The sequence below is a fragment of the Alosa sapidissima genome, chromosome 11 (genome assembly GCF_018492685.1).
Source record: "Alosa sapidissima isolate fAloSap1 chromosome 11, fAloSap1.pri, whole genome shotgun sequence".
Taxonomy (NCBI): domain Eukaryota; kingdom Metazoa; phylum Chordata; class Actinopteri; order Clupeiformes; family Clupeidae; genus Alosa; species Alosa sapidissima.
In genome coordinates, this window is record NC_055967.1 from 12,560,158 (window position 1) to 12,578,540 (window position 18,383).

At 39.8% G+C, this 18,383-nt stretch overlaps 2 protein-coding genes across 3 annotated transcripts; one reads left to right on the forward strand and one right to left on the reverse strand.

The window, feature by feature from the left end:
* Nucleotides 1-418: 418 nt before the first annotated feature.
* Nucleotides 419-7,730, reverse strand: ppp1r3ab (protein phosphatase 1, regulatory subunit 3Ab). The gene is made up of 4 exons (XM_042110114.1): nt 6,911-7,730; nt 5,967-6,013; nt 5,570-5,664; nt 419-5,427 (listed from the first exon to the last, which is right to left on the reverse strand). Exons 1-4 carry the CDS (start codon nt 7,684-7,686, stop codon nt 562-564), a joined length of 5,784 nt encoding a protein of 1,927 aa, XP_041966048.1. The 5' UTR covers nt 7,687-7,730; the 3' UTR covers nt 419-561.
* Nucleotides 1,604-17,275, forward strand: LOC121723916 (forkhead box protein P2-like). 2 transcript variants are annotated; one of them, XM_042110141.1, is made up of 17 exons: nt 1,659-1,682; nt 9,213-9,270; nt 9,714-9,864; nt 10,937-11,027; nt 11,428-11,526; nt 11,642-11,729; nt 12,039-12,180; nt 12,323-12,427; nt 12,627-12,714; nt 13,120-13,203; nt 13,361-13,592; nt 14,089-14,165; nt 14,456-14,557; nt 14,935-15,056; nt 15,276-15,312; nt 15,516-15,682; nt 15,931-17,275. In XM_042110141.1, the coding sequence occupies exons 4-17, from the start codon at nt 10,953-10,955 to the stop codon at nt 16,046-16,048; spliced, it is 1,536 nt and encodes a 511-aa protein (XP_041966075.1). In that variant the 5' UTR covers nt 1,659-1,682; nt 9,213-9,270; nt 9,714-9,864; nt 10,937-10,952; the 3' UTR covers nt 16,049-17,275. The 2 variants fall into 2 exon arrangements, with proteins under 2 accessions (XP_041966076.1, XP_041966075.1); XM_042110142.1 differs by lacking the exon at nt 9,213-9,270 and having other exon boundaries at nt 1,604-1,682; nt 13,406-13,592.
* The last annotated feature ends 1,108 nt before the right edge of the window (nt 17,276-18,383 follow it).

Below are 18,383 nucleotides of genomic sequence, written 5' to 3' on the forward strand. Positions count from 1 at the left end.
TGGCATATAGCCCATAGTGTCGAAAGCACATTCATTATATAGATTGATGGAAAATTAAAAGCTTGAAGAAATATGTTACAAATCCACTACACGTCTTGTGGACCAATCTGGAATACAATCATCATATTCAATGCACCAGGTTCTTACTTTTTTTTTTTAGATTAAAAGATATGAGGTGAAAATGATAACTTCAGAAATGCCAAACTGACAGTGACAGTGTCTATAAGACTCATCCCAATCAGATGAAAGCTTATCCCATGGGACATCCTCTTACACGAGTCTTTTATCTGTCGCTCAACTAGTGAGTAGCATCAGCTGTGTTTCCCTGTGCACACTTTTCTATTTGAATGCTGAGTTTTGTGTAAAAAAAACCTCAACTTTGTATTAATGCAGTTAAAATAACAACACTGGCGAGATATACGTGCTTATGCAGGACACATTCAGATTTATTGAAGTCAACAGGCAATACCTTAGCTAATAAGAAATCCAGTAAAATATTGGAGTGATGTACATCTCACTGAAAGGTTTCATGCTGAATGAAAATATCTTTGCTAAAATATTTTATTTTATTTGTGTTGTCTTCTTTTGACAACATAGCCAGTATGCAGTAAATATGTAGAGAACAAAGCAAGCCAAAAAGTCATAATAGTATGCCGTAACTATGAATACCACAAACATCAACATGCATATGAGCACCGTAGAGGCATTTTCAACAGATAGACTCTGTGTCCAGTCAACCGTAGCAGTGTTTGCCTCTTCGTGGGCAAGCTGTGGGGCTGGGCTTCTGACCGCTTGTGGTTGCTTTAGATTTTGTTCATCAGTCTGTGCAACAGTGAGTTGATCATCTTCATCTATGGATTCAGTAATGCATGGCAATGCCCCGCCTGCCTTACTCACAGAGGACCTTTTGAAAACAGGGCTTTCTCTCTTTCCAGGGCTGGCTGAGTCTCTGAGTGCAGATTTCTGAGCTGCTCTCAGGGCATGCATGTACAGCTCCATCTCATCATCGGACACAGATTCTGCCGAGTTATCAGCTGACTCTGACCCCCCCTCTTCTACTATCAAGGAGCTCTCGTCCCCTTCTGATGGGTCATCCTCAGGTGTTCCTGCATGTTCTGATTCCAGGTCCACTGCACCCAACTCATATCTCTCTGTTATCTGGCTGCTTGCTTCCTCCACACCATCATGCTGTTTGGCAGGTATTTCATTGGGTTGTTCATTCTCTGTCAGTTTATTCCCTTGTTCACTTTCTTTGTCATCATCACTTTCTTCAGCTTCTGCGTCTGCATCTGCTTCTCCTGCCTCACTGTTTACCTGCTCCATCTCAGAGACAGGATTGGCATCATTGGCAATCCAAACTGAATCAGCACTGAAATAGCTGTAGTCCCCATCACACTGTTTTGCATTGTCATGATATGCTTTATGTTCATTCTCTGTTAACTCATAGTCGTTAGTTACTGCCTCAGTTCCCTTCTCCAGACTTACAAATTCACCTTCATCTGGCTTATTCTGAATGTGGCGGTCTGTCATAAACAAGTCTCTGTTGATATCTGTCTCTTCTTGACAGGTTGAAGCATGAATCATTGAATCAGTGGCACAAATGTTAGCCTCCTCACTCATGTTCTCAGTGCTACCTGTGCAACGGCCCACTGGATGAGAGGCTGTTGCATCATCACAGTCAGGTAACGTCATATCACTCCAAGGCTCAGACTGGTCTTCTCCATCACACATATTTTCACCCACAGCTGTCTGTTTTGTTGATTCTCCATCACAGTACTGTTTGTTCGATTCTTTCTGTGTCTCAATCTTGCCGCTCTCTTCTTTCATATTTGCTTTTGCCAACTGGGTGGGTGATGTACGTCCCGGAAGTTGGACTTGAGTTGGGTCAGAATCTGTAGTAGGCACTATGATGTCTTCTAATGGTGGAAATGAGTGTTGGATCCTGTCATCCAGGGTTTCTGCTTGAACTTCAGAAATACCTGAACCTATGACTGGCTGTGCAATGACTTTATCAATTAAATTCCCATCCCTGTGTAATTCATTCATTGATTCGGTTTCCGTATCGTTAGTCTCCCCCTCTGCTTCAGCTTTACTTCCTTCATTTGGGTTGTTTGTGAACTCTGTGGAGATAAGTGGTCTGTGCTGTTCAGTAGTGACACTTGTAGCATCTTGACCATTTGTAATGATTGGCATATTTAGCGTGTATCTTTGTCCTACCTCAGTGTATCTGCCAATGCCATGTTGTGGTGCAGTCTCATATTGCTCTGCTTTGTGGAGATTTTTAAATGGCTCTGCACCCCTCGATTTCAGAAGAGTGTTTTCGTCATCAGTTTGGATGTCATTTTTATTAGGCATTTGTATCGTATGTAATATGTGGGCCCCATGGTTGTGGGAGGTGTCCTGGTTGTCAGGATTAATGACTGCTTGAGCCACTTTCTCCTGCCCTTCACTGAATGTGTCTTTTTTAGTTTGGGTGAGTGATTTGGAGTGTTCTTCACCGTCAATCTGGACATATGTGGTATCCAGGTGACCTGTAGTTTGCATACACCTTAAGACAGATTCTGAGATGCTGAGGTCATTGTCAGCCTGCACTTGGTTCTTCTCCATAGTATTCTCTATGTCTGAGATATGCAGTAGTTTTTGTTTGAGATTTATTGTTCCTGGGCTCTGAACTGATGTTATTTCATCTTCATTAGAGGTTTGTGTGAGAGTTGGGCCCTCTTGGCCTTGGGTCTCAATAGCGACCGAGCTCTCTTGAAAGGCGACTGCAAGACTGTTATTTGGTGAATGTGGTATCTCCTTAAAATTGCTCTCCAGTTGTTCCAACTTTATCTCACCATAATCATTAGGATTTTGTCCTTCAAAACACTGACTACCTAAGTCAGGGATGGCCAGTTCAGTTGCCTCATTACCTCTGCTGTCACACTCATGGAAAGCATTCATTGTCTCAGTGTCTCCGTCATTATTCTCATGGAGTTCAGCCGAATCCACCTCACCAGGGGCATCTGCACACTCTGCTCTGTGTTGTTCAGGTGGGATTCTTGTCATTTCTTCTTCTGAAGATGGTACTGATATGTTTTCCTCAGGTCTTTGTCCTTCTTCAGTGTGTTTACTAGTGACTGGTAGAGTAGATTCCTCATGTCTTTCACTGAATGTGTCTTTTTTACCATTAGCCTGGACATATGTGGTATCCAGGTGACCTGTAGTTTGCATACACCTTACGTCAGATTCTAAGATGCTGAGGTCATTGTCAGCCTGCATTTGGTTCTTCTCCATAGTACTCTCTATGTCTGAGGTATGCAGTAGTTGGATGTTTGTTGTTCCTTGCGTTTTGACTGATATTATTTCATCTTTATTTGACGTTGGTGTTAGAGTTGGGTCCTCTTGGCCTTGGAATTCAACAGAGACTGAACTTTCTTGAAGGTTGATTGGCAAAAGAGTGTTATTTGAGGAATATGGCATGCTCTCTAATTGTTCCAACTTCATGTCACCACAACCATGTCCAGTCCCATCAGGAATCCCCAGTTCAGTTTCTTCATTATCTCTGCTGTCACCCGTGTGAACATCATTCAGTGTTTCAGTCTCTCCATTATTATTCCCTTGTAGTTGAGCCTCATCCAACTCACCCTGGATATCTTTGCACTCAGTGGAGTTGGAAGATGTTGTAAATAGGTCAGTAGTAATGTTCTCAGACACTTCACAGGGACATGATAACTGCAGGAGGGCTGTGGGAGATCCATGTGTTACCTCCACGTCTGGACTCACATAAAGACATGGCTCTCTTCTGTCATTGTTTTCTGCTAGATCACATTTTAGTTCTATTTGACATTTTTCTGCATGGAGATTTAGAGAGTTTTCTGCTGTTCTAGATGTCTCCTGCAGGTTTCCTTCTGCACTATGTCCCAGTGTTTTCTCAGGCATCTGTGTAGGTGTGAGGTCTGACATTTGAAGATCATTGTTTTGGACAGTTACAACTGTGTCTGGAGTGTGTGGAGAGGTGGAGAGTTTGTCTTCTAGGGTTTGAGTTTGCACGCTCCCAGAATCCTCCAGAGTTAGCATCTGGATCTGCGCCATGTCTTGGGAAGTGCTTTTAATGTCACATAGAGCTGTTAAGTTGTCAGACTGTATTTGTAAAGGATCCTCCTTGTTAGGATCCTCTTCTGTCCCATCAGCATTCTCTCTGCCCTCTGGACATACAGCTGGACCTTGAGTAGTTTGGGGGGAGTGAGGACCATGCGTAAATCTGTCATCCATGGGCCCAGAGAGCTTCCCATCTGAGTCTTGTGAATCTTGTGGCTGAACCTCCATGCTTGTTTTTATCTCATATTCTACATTCTCTAAAGGAGTTACAGAACGACAGCATGTTATGTTCATGTGCGACTGAATATGCTCTGTATCTGTGTTTGCTGTCTTGGAACTCGTTGGTGTATAACTTTGTTTACCCAGGATGGAGTCAGCTGATGGTTGATTCACAATTTTGAGGTGACAAGAAAGTGGCTGGGCATGTTTTTGCACATCTAGAGTATTTGGAGTTTCATGAAGTGAATATTTTTGTTGATTGCTACCAGTGTCCTGGGACAGTTCTTTCTTTTGTGGAAGGCATAATGTTGATGTTTTTTCACAAACTAGCTCTTCCTGTTTGGTGTTAGGTCTTCGACAGATTTGATAGTCATTTTGACCTAAATTGGAGTTTTCTTTTTTGTCATTTGAGGTCTGTAAATTATTCATGTTTTTATGTTCTGAAATATTTGGAATTGTTTTCATCACAAGGGGACAACCTTTCTGTGTTCCAGCTAGGGTGTTTAGTTCATCCACTTTCTCATGTTTTGATTGATCTTTCAGTTCCATCTCAGTCACCCTTGTCATCCTTGTAAATACCTCATGGTACAACGGGGCCACAACAGTCTCAAAAGTGTAGAGACTGCTCTGACTGAGATCTGTGCTATCTTTTGTGCTGTTCTCCTTGAGTGTGTCTGTGATATGCTCTCCGAAAGGTCCATCCAAATTACTTGATTGTTTGTCTTTTATGTCAGATTTGTCAGATCCTGAAGCAGTTTCCTTTATTTTGATTTCCTCCACATCGTTTGAAATGGCGTGTTTGTCATTCTCTTTTGATATCCAGTCCATTTCACTAGTTCGATCAACATCAGAGTCCTGTTTAGTTGCCAGGTCTTGGGAACAGGACGTGGCATCGCTGCACAGTTCTGCTCCTGGTGTTGATGTGCTTCCCCTGTCGTCTAAATACGCTGCTGCTGGAGTGTCCGTTTGTTCGTTCTGAAGTGGAGGTTTGTCATCATCTAATGTCTGCTGCATTCTTTCCTGCTCATATTGTGTGTCTGTCTCTGCCTTGGAAAAGTGGTCTTGTATTGAGGCCAGTTTTGCAGCTCTTCGGTGTCTTCTCCGTCTAGAGTTGTGTTTCTTTTCCTCCTGTCCATCGTCAAAAATATCAGCATGACTTTTTTTATTTGGATTAGTTGTGGATGTGGATGTTCTAAGATGATCGGTAGGGGTGAAGTATGATTTACAACATTGTAATGTACATGGGAACCAAGAGTGAAAACCATCTCACCTGTAACTTTTCCTTCTGGTCAGTTCTGTTTTGTGTTACTGTTGGCGCCTCCAGAGGCTGTTTGACAGAAGAGTCATCCCCTGGACTGAGCTCATCTGAAAATAAACATGTGACGTGATGAGATCATGTTAACACATGCTTAAAAAATCATTTAGAAAATAATACTTTAACTTATAAATAACCAACAAAATGTAGATTTTTGTCTGTTTGCTAATAGAATAATGTTACTGAAAATATCTGGGATCAATGACAATATTTAGTTAACAAGCCAATTACATTACTTGACATAGCTTGTGATTTATAATATTGAAATTCATGAGCAATTGTTTTTATAATGATTTCATTTTAGTAAACTTTAATGTAAAATAGCATAAACTGTACTCTATATAAACATTACCTGGGATTTCGTTTGTGCTTGGATTCATGCTGGAAAATTTACTTTGGCTAGGAAAGAAGACATATGGTAATACCTACACAACAGCACTTTGCTAAAGTCAGTGAAAAAACACCATAACCATATTCAGTTAAACTGAATTACATTCAAGACAATTAAACAAAATTCTGGACATGTTTCCACACATGAAAGCTTCCATAGCTGTGCAAAAGTCAGATTGTCATAAAGAGTCCACTAGACTTCTCCAGATCTGGACTTTGAAAAACTGAATTGAATTGAATTGAACTGAATTGTAAATGGCAACTAACATATTTCTGCTAAATATTTTAATTATCTTAATTCCTTCATGGCTCAGTTAGTGACAGTGAAGAGCACCTCTCATGGATGATGGCTTTCCTAATATCCGCTAATTTTAGGTAATCTCACAGGACGGCTCTTGTGTCGTTAACTTATTAGCGTTGCCCTCGGACAAGCACTGCATTATCATTTTTATATGTACGGATCATTTTAAACCAACGGATGGTTAGACAAATCCTTACTATTATCCAACTTTGAAGTACCTCATCTAATGTAGACTTATGCATTGAGGGAACTGTTGTTACATTGTTTTTCACCCTTTTAAAATCTTTGACATTACAGTGTTTTTCACCCTTTTAAAATCTTTGACATTAAAGTAACTGACAAAACGTTCCATTAGCAGACTCAAAATATTGACATAGATATGTCCACTCATTAAATAATATGTTGATAGCTAGAACACAGCTACAACTATTGAATAGGGTAACATAACATGTTTGAAAATTTGAACATTATGTTTGGCATATGATTAACATATTCAGAAAGTGATCACCCATGCTCTTTCAAGCTTGAGGCACATCTGGTTTGATGCAATGATATTGACAGCTGCCTATCAATTCCTGCTTTGAGAGATTATAATAACTCGATACCTTGGAGCTTTCAGGCAGCTTTTCTTGAGTAGTTTATTCTCCTTTATGCCAATATCCTTTTGTTCAGGCACTTCCGTGTCTTTGTGGCAAAACACTACATAATTATTTCCATCATTGTTTGCCCAGAAGGTCCCCAGCTCTGTCTCGTATCGCAGACAGAAGTCTAGTCTCGTCCCGTCACTGCTGGTCTGAGGCACTAGCGTGTGCTTGAAAGAGAACAAGTCTGTCCTTTCCTCAGTGGACCCAGGGACGTGCTCAGCCAGCAAATCAAAGTGGCTTTTCCACAGATCGAGAGACATACGCACATACACCGTCTTACTGTAACAAATGTTCAGCACTCGAACAACCCCCCTCAGTGTGGTCGTTCCAGGGAGTAACGTGAGACTCTCCAACTCCAGCTTCTGTTCCTCGACCCTCTTGAGAAGCTCCTCACGGGACAGTGGAGTGGGAAACGGAGAGGAAAGCAAATATGAGTCTCTGTCTTCAGTGTTCCCCACCAGAAAGTCCCCCGAACAATCAGTCACGTCCCAGCCGCTGAATTGCTTCACAGACACCAGACTCAAACCAAAGGCGTCAGCAAAGGACACCCTCCTGGTGCTGGAGGGAGGGGGTTGACAAACATCCAGAGACTCTGAGCTCCTTCTCTTGGGGAGAGGGGAGCACTTGGGTCTGATCCCATTGATCTCCACATCCTCCTCTTCATCCAGGAAACAGGGCCCTGGAGCGAGCAGGCAGTAGGAGCCTGCTTTGGGCCCCTGTGCTCCCCCTGACTCCATCAGCCCAGCTCCCCCTGACACAGTGAGAGGGTAAAGATGGAGCCTCCACTGACTTCCAGCCTGCTCTGACTTGACAGATGGAATCAAATTACAGTGGACATTGTCGCAGTCAGCACTATAAATAGTCTGAAAAAAAGACTTCAGCTATGCAGGCTAATTTCAGAACACTGTAAATATCATCCTAAAGCCTCTGTGAAACATGCTTGGTGACAATAGCAAAAGGGATAAGTTCACCTGGATACGATGGTGGGGATAGTAAAGTATCATGAGGTGGTGACAGACAGTAGTTGAGTATGGAAAAGGGAAAGATATTGTAAAAAGGGTTTTTAAAGGGCATAAAAATAAACACATCATAAATAATTGTAGTTTTATATTTTTTAGAATGTTTTGATCAGAACATATGTTTCATATCTGTATGTTGATGTTTCAACCCACATTTACATCAAATAGCATTGTATTTGCAAGAGTGAAGACTTGGCCAGTGGAGGAAGCAAAGTGCCACAGTCTCATATGGTCAACTACTGGCCCCTAGTGGTACATCAGGGAAGTGTCATTACTGTGACCCTAAACCTTTTTGGAACCTTTCTAGCATTATTCTTAGGAGGTTCACACTACAATGTACTTGAGCGAGAACACTAGTGTGGAAATCATATTGTGCTCCACTCACTCTAGAAGGGTTGGCTACATACAGATGAAAACTAGAGGTGCTCTTCACTGTCACTAACTGAGCCACGACATGCCTTTGTGGCAGACTGGAATATTGAGCATAAAAGATATGCTAATAATAAATACCTCTCCATTGATTAGTCGATTGCTTGCTGTTCGGCCCTGTCTGTCATTATCTGTAGCCTGTAGAATAATGTATTCTGCAGTAACAGAAAATGCTAATAGCAAGTAATGAGATGTGTTTTCCTTTCTTTCTTTTCTAGAGGGGGCATCTAGTGGGCATATGCATTGATCCTGAGCTAAACCCATTGCTCCTCTTTCTGTCATACTGAAGACACCTTCGTGGGATTAAATGCTGCTTTGTACACAAATTGCACTCGAGCCTTCAAATAATTAGAGGGCACCTGATTTGGTGTAATTAGCGATCTGCATCCCACTCAGGCATGATGACAGGGAGGTTAGAGACAGGCCTGTGGAGAGGCACAGTAAAAGAGCTCTTTGATTACACATCTGACAGCTTTTTGACTTCAAGGACTTTGCTTTTGTTGGTGATATTGTTTTTATGCAAGTGACAGTGCACTTTCTATCAGAAGTTGGTGTCAGATTTCTAAGATCTTCAAATGGTTCTCAGTGTCACATTCCTCCTGGCAGATGTCTTTTTGTTCTTCATTATTAGCAGAAGGAGGGTATATTTTTCTTAACAACACCTTTTATTGCATTTATTGTTTTTGTTTGTATTTTTTTTATTGGGTGTTTTTATTAGAAACATGTAAGGCACACATCCTAGTAATACTGTATATCTGATTATGTTTAATTTATCATTTATTAAGGCTGATGTGATCATTCTTCATTGAATCTAGGCTATGCCATTCCATTAAAGAAATGAAGGATGATGTTTAATAGTATAGTGCCACAAAGGTAAAATGTTCATGCTCATGATGCCTGTAAATGTGTAAATTATTATTAAGCAAACCATTAAAAAATAAAACATGAAACTTTGGTGGCCAAAGAATGGTCCTTCTATTCAAATGACCATGATATTGGCTATTCTGTATTCACTTCATATATTTATGGTGCATCTAAACTGTCACATTTTCATAGGAATGATTTCTGATACATCTAACTTTGCTTTTAATCACATGTGCTTCAGATATGTATGTGTGTGTGAGTGTGTATATGAGTGTTTTTCTGTGTGTGTGTGTGATATGGTGGGTTTGATTACTTCATTAATTTCTGTCAGGTGAAGGAAAGGCTGTCCAGGCATCAAAGCTTTTTACAGGCGTTGTTAGTTTGTGTATATCTATGTGGTGACAAAGAGAAATTAGCTGTTGTCACAAGGAGGACTGTTTTCATATCCTCAGATGTGTTGGAGGAGCCAGGCCATCTCATTGGGTTTGACTGTGACGGAGAAAAAGAGTGGAGTGTCTCATCAGGACGCAGAAGGTGGTCAGACTCAGGTAGACGCCGTCCTCCTCTGGTCCACTGCAGTCAGGAGTGTCTGCGCTCATCCAGGTAGGATTTCTCACACATACCTGTGTGAACCTGACCTATTGTAAATTATGCTGCCTAGATGTTCTTATTAAAAATCATAATTGCATTTGTTAAATAATGTCACAATTGCATGATTCAAAACTCTAAAGAAATTATTTTATGGCATATAATTGTTTTTACTTCAGCACATTAAAGATGAAATGTCAGAGGCTGATGTATAATTATTTTTTTCTTCTCTCAGAAGCAACTTATTTTATATTTGCAAGAAAATATATTTGTTGTTTTTTTTTGTAAGTTTCTTTGTTTGCTTACTACTTTACTTACACACAGTGGTTTGATGTGAAGAACAGGATGTGAAAAATGAATGCACATCTCAAAAATATTGTTTATTTTTAAAATAATATTGTCCAAACATTTTATATGTATTTTTTACATAATTGTTAAGTTATGTTTGTTCTTTACTACTTTATTTCCATTTTTGCCAGCTAAATGAAACAAGAGGAAATAATAATTAAACCATGATTGTTACACAATTTTATCAGCTGTCCTAATGAACCTATATTTAATACAGTTTGTGCCACTCCAAGTCAATCATATAGCCACATACTAGATAATGTTTTTGTTTGAGTGGGCAATTCTGATAGAAACCCCCCAAAATGTTAGGGACCTTTACACAATTGACTTTGATACAATTGGCAACACGTACATATTATATCTTCTTTGCTGAATCTGATGTTTTGTAACAATTAGCCTATTGATTTGTTAAATGTTAGAACAGCACATTTTGATGGAGATTTTTACAATACAATCGGTACAGCTGAAACATCAACATTCAGTCATTATGACACATCTGTAGCAATAACTACTCTTGAAATATGTGTTTTGTTAATGAATAAAATGTATACCTAATATAAATCACTTATTTGAAAGTCATCTTAATAGTGATGAATGTTACATTGGCTTTCTTATGTTATGTAGGCAATAGGCATACCATATGTGGAATTAATCAACAAATATACCTGCCAGAGGTAAAATATCTAGATTGAGTCTTGTGTTATCTCCATTTTCGTAATAATCTGTTTTCTCTGTGAAGGTCTTTGTCGGCAGCCATGATGGGCTCCCAAATGATCAACCAGCAGCTTCATATATTGGCTCAGCAGAAACGTGCTCTCATCCTACAGCAGGTATGCCACGGGCCAGCTCACCTGCAGTCATAGATTCACCACCTTGTGGGGCAGGCAAAGGTGTTACTCTTGGAACCAAGTTGCTCTGCAACCAACTTCCAGGTGACATCAGAAATGCCCCAGCTGTTGCCAGTTTCAAATCTAGACTGAAGACAAAACTGTTTTCAGATACTTTGTGCTAACAGATGAAATGCACTTCCTATTAATCAGATACACCCCGTTTTTTATAAAAAAAAAAAGCTTTTAATTATTCTGCTTTGTGTCTTCTGTCTTTTAATTACTCTATTTTATGTACTTTACTTTTTCAACTATTGTTTAACTCTTGGCATTTTATTTTTTATGTTCAAAGGAATGTTCATATGCATAATATGCTCATTGTCATATTGCACTCTCCCAACAGCAACAAATACAGTCTTACTACAAGAGACACCAAGAACATATCAAGTCAAAGCTTCAACAGCAGCAACAGTCAGACGGTAAAGATAAGATGGATTCAGAGGTTGGTCTTTATTTTAATAACTCAGAAAGAAACAAATGCTTTATTACATTCCCAACTTCCTCTCTATCACTTCTATCAATCTTACAACTGTGTCTAATGGCGCTTATTTTTGCAGAAAACATCCCTGATTAAACAAGTCCAGCGACAAGAAGACCTGTTAAAGCTGCAGCAGGCTGGTCTGCTATCTCATACACTACCGTTTGGTACACTTTTTTGCTCTGGTGTTTCATATCACATGTCTAAATGTGCACCATAAAGATGGACATACTGTCCACTTCTTCAGTTTTGATATAGGATCAAGTAGCTTTAATTGTTCTTTAAAAGGAAATGTCCAGAATGATTTTTACCATTTGCAAGCAGTTCATTCAAGTCAGTTAACCTCAAGAAAATACTAATGCTTTTCTGACTTTTCTAGACTCTCCTTGTACCAGTGAGAGCACAGAATGGGAGGAGGTCTGAGTGACCACATGGATATGTCACACTAAGGTACATGATCTAATCCTTTCCCACAGGTTTACATGTGCTTGAATGCCAGAGGATCTGGATGGAGCAGACCAGTGGTCACTCAGATGTGAAGAGCCTGATGTCGGCCAGCACAGACCTGCCCCCCACGGCCCTCACAACTCCCTCTGTGGCTGTAAGGAAGACTCAGCGGTCAGTCCACAAACACTCAGCCTCTCTTGGCAACTGTACAATTGCGCTGGAACCAAAAATGTGCTTTAAAATCAACTGCAAATAAGATGTCCTTTTTATCTCTGAGTTTTAACAGAACCACGGTGCTTATTTCTTTTATCAGTGTTGACAGATCCCTGGATCCAGACATGCACTCTCTCTATGGCCATGGCATATGCAGATGGCCAGCCTGTGAATTGGAATGTGAGGACTTTGAAAACTTTCTCAAGTAAGAGTTTAAATGCCTTTGATATATATATATATATATAATTTAGCAAGCCAACAGACCATAAATGGCAACAAAATATATATATATATATTATTTAGCAATATTATTTATGACTGTCTGTTGAATTGTTTTTTTTATTTTATTTGAATTGTTTTTATTTTCTAATCAATTGCACAATGGAACTTGAATGTCACACCAGGCACCTGGACAGTGAGCATGTACTGGATGATAAGAGCACGGCCCAGTGTCGAGTCCAGATGCAGGTAGTGGAACAGCTGGCTCTCCAGGTAGGTCCAAAAGGACAGAGATTACATCACACTTCACACTGCTATATTCAACAAGCCACACACTGATAATCAAAGGGATGATTGCCAAAGCTAGACATTTTCTTAAGGAAGGTTAGATATCTGGTTGGAACATTGTCCAGCCTGGTCTCATGGCAGAAAGGTCACACAGGAGACAGAGCGACATATTGATGATGATAAATGGAACCAGACTTGTTGTTCTCAATGACTCAAGAAACCTTCACAATCCAATATCTACCACTCCCACATCTGCCCAATGATGTCACCAGACTAGCTCTCATTGTTGCACCAAAATGAGTCTCACTGCTTGATTAAGTTAATCCTCCTCCCGTTGAAGGTGTCATGCTCTATTTCCTGACCTTTGCCCTGCGTCCTCTACCCTGACAGCTGTCAAAGGAGCAGGAGCGACTGCAGGCTATGATGAGCCACCTCCACACACACCCCTCAGAGCCCCACACCATCTCCTCATCAGTGAGTGTCCACATGGACATGCAAAGCACATGCCTGTAGCCGGGATTGCTCATTAACAATGGTTCAGCAATGTTGAGTTTTTGTCTCTTCTAATGTAGACAAACATTGTTTACAAAGCTCTTGTTCACTTAACTGGTGTGTGTATTGTGCTCCACAGCTGAGAGAGTGGAGAGAGTCTAGCCCTCTGTACTCTGCTAAGCAGGTAAACGTGGACTCAGAAGTGGACACGGCTGCAGTGGCGCGGTCAGCAAGCTCACCCAGGGAAGCTCCACCACACAGCAAGTCCTCGCCCTCCGGCCCTCCATCACCCCGTAGTCCAGCTCGTGACTCCAGCCTGCGCACCATACGTCACCAACACTACATGCGACCCCACGTTCCCCTTTGCTCAGGTGAGCCACCGCCAGGGTTTTCTGTCATGCAGTTTTCTCACTGACTCTTTTAGAAATATTCTGTGTTCAATTCAGTTCAATTTATTCACCATTCACCATTGATTTCAGTATACTGTATATTATTATTATTATTATTATTATTATTATTATTATTATTATTATTATTATTATTAATAATAATAATAATATTAATAATAATATTATTATTATTAATAATAATAAGCTTTATTTGTATAGCACCTTTCATACACAGAATGCAGCTCAAAGTGCTTTACATTTGGAGTATGTATTGCAGTTGTTCATTTCCTGTATTGGCATGTATTGTATATGTACTGTATTGACTTTTTGTCATGTAAAATGATTGTTGAAGCCTCTAAGAAACCACACATTAATGAAGAGCATTTAAGGGCCATGAGTCATATCATTTCAAATATGGTAGTGTTTATTGTCACTGCTCTGTGTCTTGAGGGTATGTTATTTTGACCCCCCCCCCCAGACCTGTCTCCAGATTATGAGTGTTACAGGAATGCAGACGTGCGTCCTCCCTTCACGTACGCAGCTCTCATAAGACAGGTACTGATGATGAACGCAAATGGCAAATAGTACAAATCCATGATGCATGTGAGATATGTTGTATAAAATATAGACCAAAATCAATGCCTTGTCCATAATTACTGACAATACCCCTACTGTACATTTATTTTTCTGTGTTTTACAAAGACATTCAATTGTACAGCAAATCATGATGTCTAATTTTAATATTTTAAGTAGATCCCTCTAAGACAAGGAAATGTATATTATGTATATTATGATATTTTACTATATATAATCTAAAATAGAGTTTGCATTTGATTTTGTTTCAGGCTATAATTGAGGCATCTGACATGCGACTAACGCTGAACGAGATTTATCATTGGTTCACGCGGACGTTTGCCTTTTTCAGGCGCAATGCAGCCACGTGGAAGGTAAACTTGCTGGTTTGATTTCTTCTGTGGAAATGTTGCCTCTATATCAGTGCCATGCAGAATTACTCCATTCCACCTGAGAGAAGAATAGGAGAGGACAGCAGCCAGCAAATTATCAAATACACCACAGTCTTTGACCTGTAGTAATGCTATAAAAGACACATGAATCATGAACAGATGAATGTTGTCACACTGTCTTACTTTGAGGATGGAGCTTGTGGCGGATAAGTGCCAGTTTCATTTGTTTTTCAGGATGGCAGACATAACCAGACATTTTTACATGTACACACACAAATAAGCTTTTTTTTTTTACTGAAACACATTTTTTGTTTTTATTGTTTTCTTTCAATTGTACATTCTCAAACATGCATGTACAGAATGCAGTTCGGCACAATCTGAGCCTGCACAAGTGTTTTGTGCGCGTGGAGAATGTGAAGGGGGCCGTGTGGACAGTGGATGAGATGGAGTACCAGAAACGGAAAGCACAAAAGATAACCAGGTGAACTGATACCACTACTATTATTTACAGCATCAGAGATTTCCCATTTAACAAGCTTCACATAGACTTTTATATGCCTTATCTCCATTATCACATCCACTTGCAGCAATAGGTAGCAAAATAGCCCTCACAGGAATGATAACATAAGCCATGTGTACAGCAACTCACTGCAGTGTGATGAATTCACAATAAACTTGAACAATGACCATCCTTTTGCAGCCTGGGAAACAGAGGTGCTCTACACTCAAAAGGACAGGTAAACCAGATCTTTATTTCATTGGGATTTTTGTAACAATGGTGTCCTTTGTATGAAGTCATCTGACACCCATGTATATTTATTCTTAAATAAGGTTATGCCTAAGTATGTTACAGCATTGCATTTGTGAGATTCCATTCAATAAGAACTAATGCAGAAAGTTTGTAAACAGTATGGGAATGCACCTTTTCTGTCCTTCCCAGAGGCCAGCAGCTGACCGTACCTCTCTGCTGACGGAGAACTCAACCCCACTGAACAAGTGCTTGTCTGGTTTGAAAAATCCAAACTCAAAGTGTGTGGATGGCACTGGACCACCAGAGTCCTTTAGGACCCAGGAGCACACAGCCTTCCTCTCTGACATCAAGCAGCTGTGAGTCCCGAGCCTTCCAGGTTATATCACCAGATCTCTCAGCTCTCGTGCTTATCGCATTCATGCAACAATGAACTTCAGTGCTGATGCAGCCAAAGTAATGTTTAACTCAAGTGCTTTTAATATGTGATGCATTTCCTGTGACAGGATGAGAACCAAATGTCAATATGAAATCTGCTACAGTCAACATATTCTTTTAAAGCTGCATTTCTTTTTCACAATGTTGATAAACCTTAATTTATTTTTAGAACTGGCCTTGTCAAAAAGGCGGATCCAACCCAGGAGGGCCGGTGTTGCTCTGTTCTGTTTACAGAAGGGGGTCAAGCAAGTCCAGAACCACTGATGAATACAGATAAATTCGACTGAGTGGATCTGACTTGTCAGATTTTTTTTAATCCAGATTTGGGAAGGATTTCTTCTAGCTCCCTCAGCTGTGACTGTGCTGATTATCGTCACTGTGTTTTCTCACTCACCAAACTGTAACTTGATGACTTAATACTTGTACATTTGTAAGACATACAGCATTTACTTTGTTTTGAACTGTTTTTCTGATTACCAATATTGTTAATAACTTACCATTTTGACTGCCTGGAATTTCCTGATGATGAAGCGAACAGCTCTTGTGTGTTTGAAAGTGCTAGACCTGCTTCAAAAACGTCTCTGGTGGTGATTGAATGGCCTAATATTAGCTCTGTCTGACCAAACATTTATTGACTGGTCTGCCAACTAGACCAAAAATGTTCTTTTTGTTGTGCATATGACTAGACACATGCAAAGTCATGGGTACACAATCATTTATTTTATTCTTGACGAACTGACAAAGTTAGTGTCAGTAAAGTGCTACAGTTTCCCTGTCAGCAAAGTTGACTGTTTCCCTGTTTCCCTGTTAAACCCAGTACAGTTTAGTGGTTACATACTAACAATATCAGAGACATCTTCTCCAGTTGGATTTGGTGTGGTCACATTCATCTATGTGTAGCTATACCTGGGTGTTAATGACATATTAATGAATGTCCTGAAGAACATTCCTTTTATTAACTTTGTGAGCCACTATGTGACACATACGTGAACCATTTTACAGCTTGACTCAGTAATGTTGCTTTGGATAAAAGCGTCTGCTAAATGCCAGTCAACTTTAACCTTAATATGAAACACTTACTTACAATACTGCAGCTGTCAAATTCTCCAGTGTAATTATTACATGCCCATGCCGTTCATTTAGGCAAGCAGCAACTACAACAACAATAATTATTATTAATATTATTTAAAGAAAGTCCAGTCTTGTAGTTTGTAAAAAAAAACATTGCCAATTAAAATTTAATTGCACTCTCAAGACAGCTTACTGTTGTGTCTTATTGCACAGATTGGAATTTGTTGTACAGTTGGTTTAAATGTGGGGAAGTTGAGGAAGTTTCTCGCTCTTGTTTAATGCTGGCTAGTGGGGAAGTTCATCAACCGCTATCATGATTGTTTTGGACAGATTGTGAAATGTGAAACTTAACTCTGTACACTGAATAATTCATGTCTCTGTGTTATCACTGCTGCTGGTGTGGACTCTACTCTATGTAAATAAAGATGAACCCTCTTCTTGAATTCTATATTCACTACATCAAGGTAAAAAAGGATCACATATAAACTCATATTTCTGCGTACTTAAACAAAACAAACTCATTTCACTAAAAAGCCTTAAGTACAATATCCTCACTACACTGTATCACATTTAATCAGAGACGTCACAACTAAAGAGTTATTTCATGTCTGAAGTGTTCACTGGGACATGGACAGGGTGCATGTGGCGCTCCAGTGAGAGCTGAAGTGATCTGTCATCTCAGTTCTCTAGCTGTTTGTTTAGACTAATGTCAGTAACTGCTACTGTGCATGCACTGGCTTTGATTCTTTGTCAGAGAGGACTTCTGATTAGCCTCGCCACGCGCATGTTTATTGATTGATTTTTACAGAAGCACGAGACAACATCAACAGCTTATTTTATGGGGCTGCTTTGCTTTGAAGTGCATCAATGGGAGTGTGACATGTTTTTGAAAAAAGCACGTTGACAGCACTTTGTCAGCATCACAGAAAAGTATCCAGTATGTTTATATTGTCATATCTTCTTTACTTTCATGTATTGGTTCATTATTTAGCACATCAGTTTTGACACAGCTGTATTTCTTATGTGTTACCCAGTGTCACCACAAATAGACACAAGAAACAGGCGCACAATCTCTTCCCAAATGTGTTATACAGAGGTCATTTATACACACAAGCTCATTTATAAGTTCTTCTCTTCAAAAAGATTGATGGTTAATAGACAATAAAGCTTAAACTTATAAAATCCATCAGTTTACAGCTGTCTTTTAAAACAGAACAGTGTATGTGCGTGCGTGTGTGCAGATATCAGTGTATGTGTGATTTTAGGCAGTCAGAAGAGACACAGTTGAATCTTGACTTAAACTGCAATTTACAATGAGCTCTCTACACATGCTTGTCTGTAACAGTGGGCCCCTTGTTATTTGCATTTCCTTGATAAGACATGCCAAACTTAATCAAGTCTTTCCTGTTTTGATACACTAAAATCTCCACTCAGTCTGACTCCACAACTGCATCCCTTTCGAATCTGAAATAAGATTTTCATAACAACATTGTTAGTGGAGGAAGAGATGGCCATTCATGTTGTGACATTATATATTTTCCCATCCCTGGT